General features: G+C 45.7%; 1 protein-coding gene across 2 annotated transcripts in view; it reads right to left on the minus strand.

Moving 5' to 3' along the window:
* The window catches only part of nat10 (N-acetyltransferase 10), a 115794-nt gene extending 97283 nt beyond the window's left edge, over positions 1–18511 (minus strand). The window contains exons 1-3 of one of the 2 annotated variants that reach the window (XM_078549576.1): positions 18374–18511; positions 14849–14983; positions 1983–2074 (exon numbers count right to left, since the gene is read on the minus strand). In XM_078549576.1, coding sequence (XP_078405702.1) covers positions 1983–2074; positions 14849–14956 — 200 coding nt within the window. In that variant the 5' untranslated portion in view covers positions 14957–14983; positions 18374–18511. Of the gene's footprint in view, positions 1–1982; positions 2075–14848; positions 14984–18362 lie in introns of both variants that reach the window. The other variant, XM_078549575.1, reaches the window with a different exon arrangement.
* Positions 18512–18808: the final 297 nt, after the last annotated feature.

The raw sequence follows: 18808 nt of genomic DNA on the forward strand, positions 1-18808 counted from the left end.
ACCAATCTGCCATGTGGGACCTTGTCAAATGCCTTGCTAAAATCCATGCACACAACATCCACTGCACTACCTTCATCAACCCTTCTTGTCACTTCCTCAAAGAATTCAATCAAATTTGTGAGGCAAGATCTTCCTTTAACAAATCCATGCTGACCATCCCTGACTAGTCCATGCCTTTCCACATGACAGTTAATCCTATCTCTCAGAACTGATTATACTAATTTGCTCACCACCAATGTGAGACTAACTGGCCTATAATTGTTTGGCATTTCCTTTGATCCCTTTTTAGACAATGGAACTACGTTTACATTTCTCCAGCCCTCTGGTACCTTCCCTGTATCTAGTGAAGACTGGAAAATCATCCTCAGAGCATCTGCTATCTCCTCCCTGACTTCCTTCAGCAGCCTCAGAAACAATCCATCTGGCCCTGGTGACTTATCAACTTTCAATGATTTCAACCCTTCGAGTACTTTCTCTCTTTATGACTATCCCAAAATGCAATGGCAGGAGTGTACCAACTCATTTTTAGTGCATTATTAGTGATGTTGCTCACAGTACGGCAGTCGATGAGGAGGAGATATAGGCATTTTTTAGTACTGAGAAACGGGAAGATGTCAGAGCTCAGCAGTAGTGCAAGGGGTGGGGACAAAGTGTCAGGCCAAACCTAGCTGAGTGGGGAGTCTCATCGCATACTCCGCTAGACAGACCTTTTCACGGACCCTACAGCTTGAACCATTTTTGCATCATAACGTTCTGATAGAATGAACTGATAATGACAGCGTAAGTGCAACAGAGCACCTGGGACTTCAGTGACTGGCAGGACCAACCGTGCATTTCCTTAACCAATGAGATTTAAGGATTGTGGCAAAAACAGTAATGATGGAGAATGATAGTGAATTAAAGACAAGTTATATTCAGAAAATAGACAGGCTGGATTGAGAGAACAAGAGACAAAGGAAAAGAAAACAAATTAAAATCTCTAACAATTTACTACATGCAGGGATGAGATTGAAGAAATGAAATTGTTACCTCACTGGGCCAGGGAAGCTAATTGGCATTACATTAATGATTACCGCATTGTTTAAAGGCTACGTACAAATTTAATTGACAGTCCTACATAAAGCATAAATTAAGCCATCCAAATAATTCAATATTTAAAATTCTAAGTTGGAATTAGTATAAAGGGCGGCAGCACAGAGGAGCAGCAACACTGAGCAGGGGACAGCGCAGAGTGGGAACACTGGCAGCAGCAGTGAGTACAAAGGCAGGGAAATTATGCTGAACCTTTATGAAGTTCTAGTTGTGGCCACAACTAGAACACTGCAGTTTTGGTCACAGCACTTTAGGAAGGATATGAGGGTCTTTGAGAGGATATTTACCAAAATGGCTCGAGATGTGAGGGCTTTAGCTACATAGTTAAATTGGAAAAGTTGGGGTTATTCTCCTTGGAGCAAAGGAGATTGAGGGGGGATTTGATAGAAGTGTACAAGATTGACAGGTTTAGATAAGGTAGACAAGGAAAGACTGTTCCCATAAGCTGATGGTACAAGAACTAGAGGGAACAGATTTAAGGTAAAAGCAAAAAACTGCGGATGCTGGAAATCCAAAACAAAAACAAAAATGCCTGGAAAAACTCAGCTGGTCTGGCAGTATCTGCAGAGAGGAACACAGTTAACGTTTCGAGTCCGAACAGATTTAAGGTTTGGGGGCAAGAACTACAGGGGGGAATGTCAGAAGGAAGTTGTTTTTGCAGCGAGTGTAATGACCTGGAATTTGCTGTCCACGAGGGTGGGGAAACAGAAAGGCTCAAAGATTTCAAAAGGAAATTAGATTGGCGCTTGAAAGAAATAAACCTTCAGGGCAACAGGGCTCGAGTGAGACTGACAGGACCGATCCTCAGAGCCAGCATGGACTTGATGGACTGAATAACCTCTTTCCGTGCCATAAATGACTCGAGTATTTACCACCTAATGGTACATTACCTGCTGAAGCCAAGTTCCTTCTTGTAACACCACAGTACAGATGGCCTGGCCTTTATTGTAGCTTTAGACAACATATGATGAAGTATAACCACCTGCAGTGATAACAGACAAAAATGTTACTGAGAAAAAGTCGTATTGCAAGTAGGGAAATCTTCATCAAGGTCCTAGAAAGTCAACAGGCATGGTGTAACAATGGACTCTGTTGTGGAAATGTAGAACATAAATTGTGCTAACCCCAACTTTCTTAGTCTTTGTTCATGAGATGCTGGCTTCACTGGCTAGGCCAGTATTTATTGCCCATCCCTAACTGCCCTCAAGGTAGTGGGAGTGAGTTGCCTTCTTGAACCACTGCAGTCCATGTGGTGCAGGTACACTCACAGAGCTGTTAGGGAGAAAGTTCCAGAATTTTGACCCAGTGGCAGTAAAGGAACGGCGATATATTTCCAAGTCAGGGTGTGTCTGCTGCCCTCCTTTGAGATGGTAGTGGTCATGAGTTTGGAAGGTACTGTCTAAGAAGCCTTGGTGAATTCGTGCAGTGCATCTTGTATATGGTGCAGACTGTTGGTACCGTGCTTCGGTGGTGGAGGGAGTGAATGTTTGTGGATGGGGTGCCAATCAAGCGGTCAATATTGTCCTGGATGGTGTTGAGCTGCTTGAGCATTGTTGAAGCAGCACTCATCCAGGCAAGTGGGGAGTGTTCCACCACACTCCTCACTTGCACCTTGTAGTTGGCGGCGGGCTTTGAGTCAGGAGGCGAGTTACTCGCCACAGGATTCCTAGCCTCTGACCTGCTCTTTGAGTCATAGAGGTATACAGCAGAGAAAAAAGGCCCTTTGGCCCATCGAGTCTGCGCCGGTCAAACAAGTACCGAACTATTCTAATCCAATTTTCCAGCACTAGGCCCATAGCCTTGTATGCCATGGCATCGCAAATGCACATCCAAATACTTCTTAAATGTTATGAGGGTTTCTGCCTCTACCCTGTACTCTCCCTATTTCCTTCTTGAATGAGTCCCACTGCTCTGATGCAGATTTACCTAAAAGTAGCTGCTCCCAGTCCACTCTGGCCAAATCATATCTGATCTTATTAAAATCAGCCTGCCCCCAATTTAGAACTCTGATTTCTGGGCCATCCTTGTCTTTTTCCATAACAACCTTGAATCTAACGGAGTTATGATCACTATCTGCAAAGTGCACCCCCATTGATACCTCTACCACTTGCCCGACTTCATTCTCTAAAATTAAGTCCAGGACCACCCCCTCTCTTGTAGGACCTTCTACGTACTGGCTTAAAAAGCTCCCCGGATGCATTTTAAGAATTCCGCTCCCTCTAAACCTATCACACTATGACTAACCCAGTTAATGTTGGGGAAGTTGAAATCCCCCACTATTGCTCCCCTATTATTTTTACACTTCTCTGAAATTTGCCTACATATCTGCTCTTCTATTTCTCTCTGACTGTTTGGGGGCCTATAGTACACTCTCAGCAATGTGATTGCTCCATTTTTGTTTTTCAGTTCTACCCATGTGGCTTCATTTGGGGAGCCTTCTAAGATGTCATCCCTCCTTACTGCTGTAATTGATTCCTTGATCAATATTGCGATACCCCCTCTTCTTTTACCTCCTCCCTGTCTCGCCTGAAGACCTTATATCTTGGAATATTGAGCTGCCAATCCTGCCCCTCTCTCAGCTCTCTCTTGTAGCCACAGTATTTATACGGCTAGTCCAGTTCCGTTTCTGGTTAATGGTAACGCCCAGGATGTTGATAGTGGGGGATTCAGTGATGTTAATGACATGGAATGTCAATGGGCGATGGTTTGGTTCTCCCTTGTTGGAGATGATCATTGCCTGGCGCAAAAGTTACTTGCCACTTGTCAGCCCAAGCCTGGATGACACAAAAAATAGGTGGGAAGGCAAGTGGTGAGGATGACACAAGGAGTCTACAGAGGGGTATAGACTGGTTAAGTGAGTGGGCAAAAACTTGTCAGGTGGAATATAATGTGGGAAAATGTGAGATTATGCACTTTGGCAGAAAGAATAGAGGAGCTGAATATTTAAATGGAGAAAGACAGCAGAAAGTTGCAGCACAGAGGGATTTGGTGGTCCTTGGGTATGAATCCCAAAAAGCTAGCATACAAGTTCAGCAGGTAATAGGGAAGGCAAATGGAATGTTGGCCTTTATTTCAAAGGGAATGGAGTGTAAAAATAGGGAAGTCTTGCTAAAACTATACAAGGCACTAGTTAGACCACACCTAGAATACTGTGAACAATTTTAGTCCCCTTATCTAAGGAAAGAGATACTGGCATTGGAGGCAGTCCAGAGAAGGCTCACTAGGTCGATCCCGGGGATGGAGGGATTTTCTTATGAGGAGACGTTGAGTTGGTTGGGCCTGTACTTATTGGAGTTTAGAAGAATGAGAGGTGACCTTATTGAAGCATACAAGATTCTTAGGGGGCTTGACAGGGTAGATGCTGAGGGGTTGTTTCCACCTGTGGGAGAATGTAGGGCCAGAGGGCATAATCTCAGAGCAAGAGTCTCCATTTAACATAGAATTGAGGAGGAATTTCTTCTGTCAGAGGGTAGTGAATCTGTGGAATTCTTCACCGCAGAAGGCTGTAGAGGCTGGGTCATTAAATATATTCAAGGCTGAGATACAGATTTTTAATCAATAAGGGAATCAAGGGTTAGTTGGAAAAGGCAGAAAAGTAGAATTGAAGATTATCAGATCAGCCGTGATCTCACTGAAAGACGGAGCAGCTTCGACGGCCGAATGGCCTACTTCTACCCTGTCTTAGGGTCTTATATTGTCCAGGTCTTGCTACATTTAGCCATGGACTACTCCAGTATCTGAGTCACGAATGGTGAACATTCTGCAATCATCAGCAAATATCCCCATTTCTGACCTTATGATGTAAGAAGGTCAGTGATGAAGCAGCTGATGGTTGGGCCTAGGAGATTACCCTGAGGAGCTCCTGCAGTGGTGTCCTGGAACTGAGGTGATTGACCTCCAACAACCACAAACATCTTCCTTTGTGCTAAACATGACTCCAACTAGTGGAGAGTTTGCCCTGATTCCCATTGACTGCAACTTTGCGAGATCGCCTTGATGCCACACTCGGTCAAATGCTGCCTTGATGTCAAGGGCAGTCACTCTCACCTCAGCTCAGGAGTTCAGCTCTGTTGTCCATGTTTGAACCAAGGCTGTAATGAGGTCAGAACCGGAGTGACCCTGGTGGAACCCAAACTGAGCATTAGTGAGCAGTTTACTGCTAAGCAAGTGCTGCTTGATAGCACTGATGATGAACCCTTCCATCACTTTACTGCTGATCGAGAGTAGACTGATGGGGCAGTAATTGGCCGGGTTGGATTTGTCCTGCTTTTTGTGTACAGGACATACTTGGGCAATTTTCCACATAGCCAGGTAGATGCCAGTGTTGTAGCTATAGTGGAACAGCTTGGCTAGGGGCACGGCAAGTTCTGGAGCACAAGTCTTCAGTACTATTGCCAGAATATTGTCAGGACCCATAGCCTTTGCACTATCCAGTGCGTTCAGCTGTTTCCTGATACCACGTGGAGCGAATCAAATTGGCTGAAGTCTGGCATCTGTGATGCTGGAGAACTCCAGAGGAGGCCAAGATGGATCATCCACTTGACATTTCTGGCTGAAGATTGCTGCAAATGCCTTATCTTTTGCACCAATGTGCTGGGCTCCTTCATCATTGAGGATGGGGATATTTGTGGAGCATCCTCCACCAATGAGTTGTTGAATTATCCACCACCATTCATGACTGGATGTGGCAGGTTTGCAGAGTTTAGATCTGATCTGTTGTTTGTGGGATCACATAGCTCCATCTATCACTAGCTGCTTATACTGTTTGGCATGCAAGTAGTCCCATGTTGCAGCTTCACCAGGTTGACAGCTCATTATTAGGTATGCCTGGAGCTGCTCCTGGCATGCCCTCCTGCACTCTTCATTGAACCAGGGACGATCCCCTGGCTTGATGGTAACGGTACAGCGGTGGGATTTCAAAAATTTTTTATATACATTCACGAGATGTGGGCGTCGCTGGCTGGGCCAGCATTTTTTGCCCATCCCTAATTACCCTTGAGAAGGTGGTGGTGAGCTGCCTTCTTGAACTGCTGCAGTCCATGTGGTGTAGGTACATCCACAGTGCTGTTAGGGAGGGAGTTCCAGGATTTTGACCCAGCGACAGTGAAGGAACAGTGATATGCTTCCAAGTCAGGATAGTGAGTAGCTTGGAGGGGAACTTCCAGGTGGTGATGTTCCCATCTATCTGCTGTCTTTGTCCTTCCAGATGGTAGTGGTCATGGGTTTGGAAGGTGGTAAGCTGCATTGGTGAATTCCTGCAGTGCATCTTGTAGCTGGCACACACTGCCACCACTGTGCGTCGGCGGTGGAGGGAATGAATGTTTGTGGATGGGGTGCCAATCAAACAGGCTGCTTTGTCCTGGATGGTGTCGTGCTTCTTGAGTGTTGTGGGAGTTGCACTCATCCAGGCAAGTAGGAAGTATTCCATCACACTCCTGACTTGTGCCTTGTAGATGGTGGACAGGCTTTGGGGAGTCAGGTGGTGAGTTATTCGTCGCAGGATTCCTGGCCACTGACCTGCTCTTATAGCGACAGTATTTATATGGCTAGTCCAGTTCAGTTTCTGGTCAATGGTAACTCCCAGGATATTGATCGTGGGGGATTCGGCGATGTTAATGCCATTGAACGTCATGGGGCGATAGTTAGATTCTCTCTTGTTGGAGGCTGCCTGGCACTTGTGTGGCGCGAATGTTACTTGCCACTTGTCAGCCCAAGCCTGGATTATTGTCCAGGGCTTGCTGCATTTGGACATGGACTGGTTCATTATCTTCGGAGTCATGAATGGTGAACACTGCGCTGAAATCGTGCAATCATGAGCGAACATCCCCTCTTCTGACCTTACGATGGAAGGAAGGGCATTGATGAAGCAGCTTAAGATGGTTGGGCCTAGGACACTACCCTGAGGAACTCCTGCAGCGATGTCCTGGAGCTGACTGACCTCCAACAACCACAACCATCTTCCTTTGTGTTAGGTATGACTCCAGCCACTGGAGAGCTTTCCCCCAATTCCCATTGACTTCAGTTTTGCTAAGGCTCCTTGTTGCCACACTCCATCAGATGCGGCATTGATGCCAAGGGCAGTCACTCTCACCTCACCTTGGGAATTCTGCTCTTTTGTCCATGTTTGAACCAAGACCATGTCAGGCCACATGATTACAGGTTGTGGTTGAGTACAGTTCTGCTGCTGATGATGCAGTGCCTCATGGCTGCTCAGTCGAGTTGCTAGATCCGTTTTAAATCTATCCCATTTAGCACAGCAGTAACGTCACATAACACGATAGTAGTCCCACAGAACACGATGGAGTGTATCCTCAAAGTGAAGATGGGACCTTGTCTCCACAATGACTGTGCAGTGGTCACTCCTACCGATACTGTCACGGACAGATGCATCTGCGGCAGGCAGGCTGGTGAGGATGAGGTCAAGTATGTTTCTCCCTCTTGTTGGTTCCCTCAGCAACTGCTGCAGACCCAGTCTAGCAGCTATCTCCTTTAGGATTTGGGCCAGCTTGGTCTGCAGTCGTAATGCAAGAGGTTAGAGAGATAGGAAAGGGTCATGCCATGGAGGTATCTGTATATAAGGATGAGAACTCAATCAAGTTGTTGCTGCACCTGAGGCCAAATGTGGATCAGAGCGCGTAGGGGTGATGGGTGAAAAAGACTCTGTGTGAGTTAGAATATGCACAGCAGATTTTTGGGTGAGTTCAAGTTTATGGACCGTGCAAAGTGGGAGACTGCCCAGGAATCAATTTGAAAAGTCCAGTCTTGAGGTAATAAAGGCTTGGATGAAGATTTCAGCAGCAGATGAACTTAGGCACGGGTGAAGAAGGGCAATTTTACAAAGGGTGAAGTAGGTAGCCTTGATGATGGGGAGGGTAGTAGGCCAGAAAGTCAACTCAGGGTTAATAGGACAATGAGATTGCAAACATTCTAGTTCAGCATGGCAAGGAGGAGTGAGAGAGGCAGTGAAGGGGTTGAGAGGTCGTTGTCAAGTAGAGCTGGCTGCCAATGGCATACATATAAAAGTTGACCGCCATGGCTGCAGATGAGGAGAAAGAGGAAGGTGCAAAGCACAGGTGCTTTGGGGAGTTCTGACGTAACTGATGACAGCAAGAGATGCCATTGCAGACACTATCCCTGCAAAGAGTGGACCAATTGAAAGTAGTCTCATCAGGATGGACAACAGAGATAATGGAGAAAGATGTTGTGGTCAACTGTGTCAAAGGCTGCAGAGAGGTCAAAGGAGGATAATATACTGTTGCTACAGTCACAGAGTCAGTCTTTGGTGACTTTGCTTTCCGAAACTCGCATGTCAGCTCACAAGGAGCAGGGGTTTCATTTTAGATGGAGGCTTTTGCAATCCTACAAGTATCTGTAGCTTACCTAAACCACAAATCAGAAACTGGCTTCCTTCACCATCATTAGCACTGCCATTTTGAAACTGGGAATAGTTTCACATCTGCTAATTCTCTTGGATACAGTGTCACTATCCACTGTGAGATCAGAATCCCCTCCAGCCGGGATTTATGAAATATAAAAACTCCAAAACTCATGGACACAAGTACTGCAAATGAACAGGCCAAACCGCAACACGAGAAAACACAGAGGCAGACTATTCTGTCAAGAGTTAGTCTTCAAGGCAATCCAATATCGAAGCAAAACCGATACCATGAAAGGACATTGGGACATTATCACAATAATGACACAAGATAGCTACCATCAGATAACTCAATTGTATAAAACACTGGTCAGGCCACAACTGGAGTGTTGGGTGCAGTTCTGGTCACCACATTATAGGAAGGACGTAATAGCTCTGGAGAGAGTGCAGAGGAGGTTTACAAGAATGTTGCCAGGGTTAGAAAAGTGTAGCTATGAGGAGAGATTGGGTAGGTTGGGGATATTTTCCTTAGAACAAAAAAGGCTGAGAGGTGACTTGATTGAGGTGTACAAAATTATGAGGGGAATAGATAGAGTGGACAGGATAAAATTGTTTCCCTTGGTGGAAAATTTTAGAACCAGGGGACATAGATTCAAGATAAGTGGCAGAAGGTGTAGGGGGGACATGAGAAAGAACCTTTTTACGCAGAGGGTAGTGGGTGTCTGGAATTCGCTGCCCAAGTTGGTGGTAGAGGCAGAAACTTTAAGCTCTTTTAAAAAGTACCTGGATCTGCACCTAAAGTGCCGTAAGCTGCAGGGCTATGGGCCGGGTGCAGGAAGGTGGGATTAGAAAGGGCACCTGGGTGTCCTCAGGCTGGCATGGACAAGATGGGCCGAATGGCCTCCTTCTGTGCTGTAACTTTTCTATGGTTCTAATTAAGCTGGGAAGGCCACTGTAACAAATGGCTCCAGGCAACAGCTATCATACAAACAATATCAACAACGACTGTCAGGAAATAGAGATGGTTTAAGTTATATAAGTTATATTTTGTATTTGTGGGTGTTAGGAATGAGTGTTAGCTTTAATATTTAAGTTTGATTGGTATTTCTGTATGTGTGTTAAGAAAAGGTCAAATTGAGTTTTAGTTTCACTTTAAAAGGTGCCTGCATTTCTAATGAGAGTTTTACAACTGTTGCAGCTAAGTTAAACAAAGAGTAGAGAAACTGGGCTGTTGCCTAGCAACAGGGTTCCAGCGGCAGGTCCCTTCCACAGGCACGCATAGAAGAATCTAGAAACAGAAGTTTGATTTGGAAGCTGAGTTCAGTTGGTTTTGAAAGTAGCTGCCAGGAGAGACTGGAGCAAAGGGGACAGATAGCAAGTCGAAACTAAAAAAGACCCCAAAATCCAGGGGAGCGTAACAGGAGAAAGTCCCAAGCAGACCTTTGAGTCAAAGGGCGGACAAGAACCGGGAAAAGGTCCTGTTCTGTGGAAGTGAAAGTAAGGAACAGAAAGGAAGGCTCCAAGCTTCAGACTTAAAGGAAGCAGATTGAATGTCTGTAACTCTTCGCTATGGGCATGTGAGGCAATGGTGTACTGTTGTCGGCTGAGTCAGAGAGAGAGAGCAAGAGTATAAGTGCATGAAAGACCCAGGTATGAGGAACATCAGGAGGAGAGTTCAAAACCCTAAAGGTGAACTCTTGCGGAAGGCGTCTGAGTGAAAGCGTCAGTTTGGGAGAAGATTCTAAAGCGAGTTCTTCGCGAGTGGAAACCCTCGTGTGAAAGACTGAGTTCAGTGAGACTGGTTGGTTCATGGTTTGACAAGTGTCTGGGGGAGAGTTGAGGAGAGATCCATAGCATCTGTGTGGGGTGGCATCTCACTTGGTTTCAAAGTGTGGCATGCCTGACCGCAGGATGCCTATTGCTTTACATGGACTGTGTACTTACTGTGGACATGAGACAATAAGATAGTTTTTCTAACTTGTGTTATTGTTACCAATCTATATATATCTGTAAAGGTATAGTTGTGGGTGAAGGAGTATTGTGATATAGTTCATCTTTTCTTGTTAAATAAATGTTTTATTCTTTCGTTAAAAGTTCATTAGCTGACTCCGGTGACTGTTCAGTTGCCCTCTCCACAAATCTAAACAAACAAATAAAAGTTAGGATCTATCAGTCTGGGTTCCACTCTGGGATCAGGCTTGTCCAGGGGTAACCTCAGCTGGGATCATAACACAGCCAAGAGTGAGAGGAACCTGCTACATGCATCTCAGTCTGGAAGCCAGAGATACTCCACCTGAATGGGGTCCATTGTTTCGGTTGTGAAAACATCACCAGTGATGATTGGGTCTGCCTGGACCAAGGCATGTGACAGAATAAAGAGCTTAAAAGGTGCGAAGCACTGACCATCCAGCAGGATCACTTCAGGAAATATGTTCATCATTCAGCAAGAATTCTTCATCAAGTTGGAGAGTGACATGGTTGATTCTGAGACTTGGGTCCTGAATCTTAATAAAGGAAACTACGATGGTATGAGGCGTGAGTTGGCTATGATAGATTGGGAAATGTTGCTTAAAGGGATGACGGTGGATAGGCAATGGCAAACATTCAAAGAGCGCATGGGTGAACTGCAACAATTGTTTATTCCTGTCTGGCGCAAAACTAAAACAGGAAAGGTGGCCAAACCATGGCTTAAAAGGGAAATTAGAGATAGTATTAGATGCAAGGAAGAGGCATACAAATTGGCCAGAAAAAACAACAGACCTGAAGACTGGGAACAGTTTAGAATTCAGCAAAGGAGGACCAAGGGATTGATTAAGAAGGAGAAAATAGAGTACGAAGAGTAAGCTTGCGGGGAACATAAAAACTGACTGTAAAAGTTTCTATAGGTATGTGAAGAGAAAAAGATTGGTGAAGACAAATGTAGGTCCCTTACAGTCAGAAACAGGGGAATTTATAATGGGGAACAAAGAAATGGCTGACCAACTAAATACATACTTTGGTTCTGTCTTCACAAAGGAGGACACAAATAACATACCAGAAATGTTGAAAAACACAGGGTTTAGTGAGAGGGAGGAACTGAAAGAAATCAGTATTAGTAGGGAAATGGTGTTGGGGAAATTGGTGGGATTGAAGGCCAATAAATCCCCAGGGCCTGATAATCTACATCCCAGAGTACTTAAGGGAGTGGTCCTAGAAATAATGGATGCATTGGTGGTCATCTTCCGAGATTCTATGGACTCTGGAACAGTCCCTACAGATTGGAGGGTAGCTAATGTAACCCCACTATTTAAAAAGGGAGGTAGAGAGAAAACAGGGAATTATAGACCAGTCAGCCTGACATCGGTAGTGGGGAAAATTCTAGAGTCCATTATAAAAGATTTAATAGCTGAGCACGTGGAAAACAGCGACAGAATCGGACAGAGTCAGCATGGATTTATGAAAGGAAAGTCATGCTTGACAAATCTACTGGAATTTTTTGAGGATGTAACTAGTAGAATTGATGAGGGGGAGCCAGTGGATGTGGTTTATTTGGACTTTCAGAAGGCTTTCGACAAAGTCCCACATAAGAGATTGGCGTGTAAAATTAAAGCGCATGGGATTGGTGGTAGTGTATTGAGATGGACAGAAAACTGGTTGGCAGACAGGAAACAAAGAGTAGGGATAAACGTGTCTTTTTCCGAATGGCAGGCAGTGACTAGTGGGGTACTGCAGGGATTGGTGCTGGGACCCCAGTTATTCACAATATATATTAATGATTTAGATGAGGGAATTAAATGTAATATCTCCAAATTTGCAGATGACACAAAGCTGGATGGGAGGGTGAGCTGTGAGGAGGATGCAGAGATGCTTCAGTGTGATTTTGACAAGCTGAGTGAGTGGGCAAATGCATGGCAGATGCAGTATAATGTGGATAAATGTGAGGTTATCCATTTTGGTAGCAAAAACAGGAAGGCAGATTATCTGAACGGCTATAAATTGAGAGAGGGGAATGTCCAACGAGACCTGGGTGTCCTTGTACACCAGTTGCTGAAGGTAAGCATGCAGGTGCAGCAGGCGGTAAAGACAGCAAATGGTATGTTGGCCTTCATAGCCAGAGGATTTGAGTACAGGAACAGGGATGTCTTACTGCAATTGTACAGGGCCTTAGTGAGACCACACTTGGAATATTGTGTGCAGTTTTGATCTCCTTATCTGAGGAAGGATGTACTTGCTATAGCGGGAGTGCAGTGAAGGTTTACCGGACTGATTCCTGGGATGGCGGGACTGACATATGAGGAGAGATTGAGTTGATTAGGATTACATTCGCTGGAGTTCAGAAGAATGAGGGGGGATCTCATAGAAACCTATAAAATTCTAACAGGACTAGACAGGGTAGATGCAGGAAGGATGTTCCCGATGGTGGGGGAGTCCAGAACGAGGGGTCACAGTCTGAGGATATGGAGTAGACCATTTAGGGCTGAGATGAGGAGAAATTTCATCACCCAGAGAGTGGTGAGCCTGTGGAATTCCTCACCACAGAAAGTAGTTGAGACCAAAACATTGTTTGCTTTCAAGAAGGACTTAGATATAGCTCTTGGGGCGAAAGGGATCAAAGGGTTTGGGGAGAAAGCGGGGGCAGGCTATTGAGTTGGATGATCAGCCATCATCATAATGAATGGCGGAGCAGGCTCGAAGGGCTGAATGGTCTACCCCTGCTCCTAGTTTCTATGACTGTCTTCAGGAAATGTGTTTTGATATTTTCTATAATGATCATCATAAAAGGCCAAGATTGAAGGGTCTGGCACTGCAGTCAGAAGAAGGGTCAGGGCTGGTCACCTTGACTCAGGCCTGGTCACCTTGGGCCTACTTTCAACACCGGACAGACCAGCCGTGTTGGGGATTGTAAGTGTTTTCAGCCATATCATGGTGATATCGGCTTGAGGGTTTGGACTGCAGTCAGGGAGGGGGGAATGGTCATCCTGACTCGAAAACCTACAACTTTTGCCAGAAGAACAATCATGTGAGGAGTTGTAAGTTATCAGCCAAAAACGAGGGGTATTGGGGCTGAGGTTTAAAAGGTAGTTTAAGGGTAACAACCAAATCCTGAGGGGGGTGGGTTGAATTGGGGAAGGTTTTAGGCAGAAACATGTGGTTTTGCCTGTGGTTTTTCTGTCGAGGCTTTTTAATAAGTTGTGAGGTTTTTTGTGTGTGTTTACGGGAAGCCAAGGTTAAATCGTGGACAAATTTAAATCTAACTAACCAATTAAGTGCTGTGTAGTGTCACCAGTTTAGAGCTCTTGTATCAGGGCATCAGGAGTGTTTTAATAAATGAGTTATGTGGTTGGGCCAAACCCCGTGTCTGTGTAATTTTGTCCTTTATAAAATTGAGTCATGAACCATCTGCAAGGGGAAAACAGGAGTGTGAACCTCTTACAGCGTTCCCGTCAGCGGCTTCTCCCGGCGTTCCTGTCAGCGGCTTCTCACGGCGTTCCTGTCAGCGGCTTCTCACGGCGTTCCTGTCAGCGGCTTCCCACGGCGTTCCCGTCAGCGGCTTCCCACGGCGTTCCCGTCAGCGGTTTCCCACGGCGTTCCCGTCAGCGGTTTCCCACGGCATTCCCGTCAGCGGTTTCCCACGGCGTTCCCGTCAGCGGTTTCCCACGGCGTTCCCGTCAGCGGTTTCTCCCGGCGTTCCCGTCAGCGGTTTCTCCCGGCGTTCCCGTCAGCTGTTTCTCACGGCGTTCCCGTCAGCTGTTTCTCACGGCGTTCCCGTCAGCGGTTTCCCACGGCGTTCCTGTCAGCGGTTTCTGACAGCGTTCCTGTCAGTGGTTTCTCACGGCGTTCCCGTCAGTGGTTTCTGGCAGCGTTCCTGTCAGCGGTTTCTCACGGCGTTCCCGTCAGCGGTTTCTCACGGCGTTCCTGTCAGTGGTTTCTTACAGCAATGTATGCGCATGCACAGTCCAATATTTAATATGACAGTGTAACCTGAGAATATAATAATTGTACTCCTGGTGATCGGAACTGGATATGGTGCCCTTCCTGGGTGTTTGTTTGACTTTTTGGTAGGCAGATGATAACCTTTTGGTTAGATGAGTTTTTCCTTCTCTCCCTTCTTGAATAAGGATGTATCACTAGCTGCTTTCCAGTTTCATAGTATTTACATAATTAAGGAGGATTGAAGGTTCATGACCAGAATCATTGCTGTCTCCTTTCTGACTTCTATTAATCGCTTAGGATGCATGCATCAGAGCCCAGTGTCTTATTCAACTTAGCTTATGCTAGTTTTTCAGAATTCCTTTAGTTCTAATCATATTCTAACCTAATAATTCAGCCCCTCAAAGTAAATTCACATCCGAAATCACAGCCACGATGGAAAGTAAGCATCATCTCATTACTGCTCCTTACCTGATCTCTGCCATGATCTCCTACAATGACGAACATTGTCCTTTGGTGCTGCACTACACCATTTTCAATTTGGACCCGGATACGATTATCTAATTTTTTCCTGAACATTACGAAGCTTCAGTTGCAGACGACTCCCTTAAAAGATTTCAAAAAGCATATTTTAGAAAGGGTTGCTGTTTATAGACAGAAAAAAACACAGCAATAATTTCCTAACATAAAGACAGGCTTACAACAATACCATGAATAGTTACATTTTAATTTGAAAGATAAAAGCTGTTTCAAAACGTTAACTGTGTTCCTCGCCGCAGATGCTGTCAGACCTGCTGAGTTTTTCCAGCTATTTTTGTTTCTGTTTTACTCTCTCTCTCTCTAATCCAAGACACGCGCGCGCCCTCACGCTCCCTCCCTCTCTCTCTATTCCGGGGCACGCTCTCTCTCTCTATTCCGGGGCACGCTCACTCTCTCTCTCTATTCTGGGGCACGCTCACTCTCTCTCTCTATTCCGGGGCTCGCACACTCTCTCTCTCTATTCCGGGGCTCGCACACACTCTCTCTATTCCGGGGCTCGCACACTCTCTCTCTATTCCGGGGCTCGCACACTCTCTCTCTATTCCGGGGCTCGCACACTCTCTCTATTCCGGGGCACACTCTCTCTCTATTCCGGGGCACACGCTCTCTCTGTTGACATGTGGAATTGTGACATAGTAGCCATCACTAAGACGTAGTTGAGGGAGGGGCAGGATTGGTAGCTCACCATTCCGGGATATAGAATCTTCAGGCGAGAGAGGGGAGAGGGTAAAAGAGGAGGAGGCATTGCATTATTAGTTAAGGAGTCAGTTACTGCAGTAAGGAGAGATGATATCTTGGAGGGGGCATCGAATGAAGCTTTGTGGGTAGAGTTTAGGAATAAAAAAGGGGCAGCCACATTATTAGGTATTTAATATAGACCCCCAGATAGTCAGCAGGAAATTGAGGAGCAAATATTTGTACAATTTGTGGAGGCGTGTAAAAATAACAATAGGGTAATTATATTAGGTGATTTCAACGTTCCCAATATTAATTGGGATAGACATAGTGTTAACGGCTTGGATGGAGTGGATTTCTTGAAATGTGTACAGGAGAACGTTTTAGGTCAATATGTAGAGGGTCCAACAAGGGACGGCGCAGTGCTGGACCTAATTCTGGGGAATGAAGCCGGACAGGTGGCTGAGGTGGTGGTGGGGGAGCATTTTAGCGATAGCGACCACAACATGGTACAAATTAAGTTTGTTATGGACAAAGAAATCGACAAGTTGCAAAAAAATGTTTTGGATTGAGGGAGAGTGGATTTTAGTAAAATAAGGCAGGATCTGGCCAAGGTAGACTGGGAACAGCTACTTGTGGGGAAATCTACAGAGGAACAGTGGGTGGTGTTCAAAAAGGAAATGGGGAGGGTACAGGTTCAACATGTTCCCTCTAGGGTGATAGGAAGGAGTAACAAGCCCAGAGAACCATGGATGACCAAAAATATTCAGGTTATGAGGAGAAGGAAAAGAGAGGCTTTTAGCAGGTACAAGGGGAGCAAATCAGCCATTAGTGGAGTACAGGCAGTGCAGGGTGGAGCTTAAGAAAGCAATTAGGAGAGCAAAGAGGGGATATGAGAAAGCTCTGGCTAGTAAGAGTTGGGAAAATCCCACGATATTCTATAAGTATATCAATGGGAAGAGGATAACCAGGGAAAGAGTAGGGGCCATAAGGGACCAAGGGGGCAATCTATGGGTGGAGCCAGAGGACATCGCTAGAGTGTTGAATGAATACTTCACGTCCGTCTTCACCCAAGAGAATGAGGATGAAGGTATTGAACTCGGGAAGAGAGAGTGCAAAGTTCTTAAGCAAATTGATATAGGGAGTGACAAGGTATTGGAGGTGTTGGCGGGCTTAAAAGTGGACAAATCTCCAGGTCCGGATGATTTGTGTCCCAGACTGCTGAGGGAGGCAAGGGAGGAGATCGCAGGGGCACTGACCCAAATTTTTAATTCCTCTCTGTCCACGGGAGAGGTGCCAGAGGACTGGAGAACAGCTCATGTGGTTCCGCTATTTAAGAAGGGTTGTAGAGAGAAGCCAGGGAACTACAGGCCAGTGAGTCTCACATCAGTGGTAAGGAAACTATTGGAGAAATTTCTGAAGGAGAGTATCTGTCTTCACTTGGAGAGGCAAGGTTTGATCAGGGATAGTCAGCATGGCTTTGGCAGAGGGAGGTCATGCCTAACAAATTTGATTGAATTTTTTGAGGAGGTGACCAGGTGTGTAGATGAGGGTACCGCAGTTGATGTAGTTATATGGATTTCAGGAAAGCCTTTGACAAGATCCCACATGGGCAAAGGCACATGGGATACAGGGTAATTTGATAAGATGGATTCAAAATTGGCTTAGTTGTAGGAGACAGAGGGTGATGACAGAAGGATGCTTTAGTGACTGGAAGCCAGTGTCCAGTGGCGTACCACAGAGATCTGTGCTGGGTCCCCTATTATTCGTCATTTATATAAACGACATAGATGACTATGTAAGGGGTAGGATTAGTAAATTTGCAGATGACACAAAGATTGGCCGGGTGGTTAACAGTGAGGTTGAGTATCTTGGGCTACAGGAAGATATAGACGGGATGGTCAAATGGGCAGATAAGTGGCAGATGGAATTTAACCCTGAAAAGTGTGAGGTGATACACTTTGGAAGGAGTAATTTGACAAGGAAGTATTCAATGAACGGCATGGCATAAGGATGTTCTGAGGAACAAAGGGACCTTGGCGTGTGTGTCCATAGATCTCTGAAGGCAGAGGGGCATGTTAGTGGGGAGGTGAAAAAGGCATATGGGACACTTGCCTTTATCGATCGAGGCATAGATTACAAAAGTAGGGAGGTCATGTTGGAGTTGTATAGAACCTTGGTGAGGTCACAGCTGGAGTACTGTGTGCAGTTCTGGTCACCACATTATAGGAAGGATGTGATTGCACTGGAGGGGGTGCAGAGGAGATTCACCAGGATGTTGCCTGGGATGAAACATTTAAGTTATGAAGTGAGGTTGGATAGACTTGGGTTGTTTTCGTTGGAGCAGAGAAGACTGAGGGGCGACCTGATCAGATGTACAAGATTATGAGGGGCATGGACAGGGTGGATAGGGAGCAGCTGTTCCCCTTAGTTGAAGGGTCAGTCACGAGGGGGCATAAGCTCAAGGTGAGGGGCAGGAGGTTTAGGGGGGATGTGAGGAAAAGCTTTTTTACCCAGAGGGTGGTGATGGTCTGGAATGCGCTGCCTGGGAGGGTGGAGGAGGCGGGTTGCCTCACATCCTTTAAAAAGTACCTGGATGAGCACTTGGCACGTCATAACATTCAAGGCTATGGGCCAAGTGCTGGTAAATGGGGTTCGGGAGGTAGGTCAGATGTTTCTCACGTGTCGGTGATTCTCTCTATTCTGAGGCTCCCTCCCTCCCTCTCTCTGCCCACGTGGGTCTCTCTCTGTTTCCCGGGGTTTGTCTCACCTTTTTCTCACCGTCTCCGCTCTTGACCTTCTCCTGGGTCCGGGTTCGGGTCCGAGTTTCTCTCACAATCCGGGTCGGAACCGGTTCTGAAGCCAAAAACCGAAGCGCGAGGGAAGCGGAACCGGAAACCGGGCTCAGGGCCTGACCTGCAACCGGCCATTTCTGATGACGTCAGATGCATTTCTGTCCAATCAGCTTCACCAGACGTCAAATGGGCGGGGCCAGAACTCGGAAGCGAAAAACTCACCAAAATAATAAAAACCCCAAAATAATAAAAAATAAAAACCCCAAAATAATTAAAACCCCAAAATAATAAAACCTCAAAATAATAAAACCTAAAATAATAAAATATTAAAAACCCCAAAATAAAAAATCCTAACTAATAAAAACTCAAGATAATTAAAAATGATTGTACCTACACCACATGGACTGCAGCAGTTCAAGAA

The sequence above is a fragment of the Cetorhinus maximus genome, chromosome 9 (genome assembly GCF_964194155.1).
Source record: "Cetorhinus maximus chromosome 9, sCetMax3.hap1.1, whole genome shotgun sequence".
Classification (NCBI taxonomy): Eukaryota; Metazoa; Chordata; class Chondrichthyes; order Lamniformes; family Cetorhinidae; genus Cetorhinus; species Cetorhinus maximus.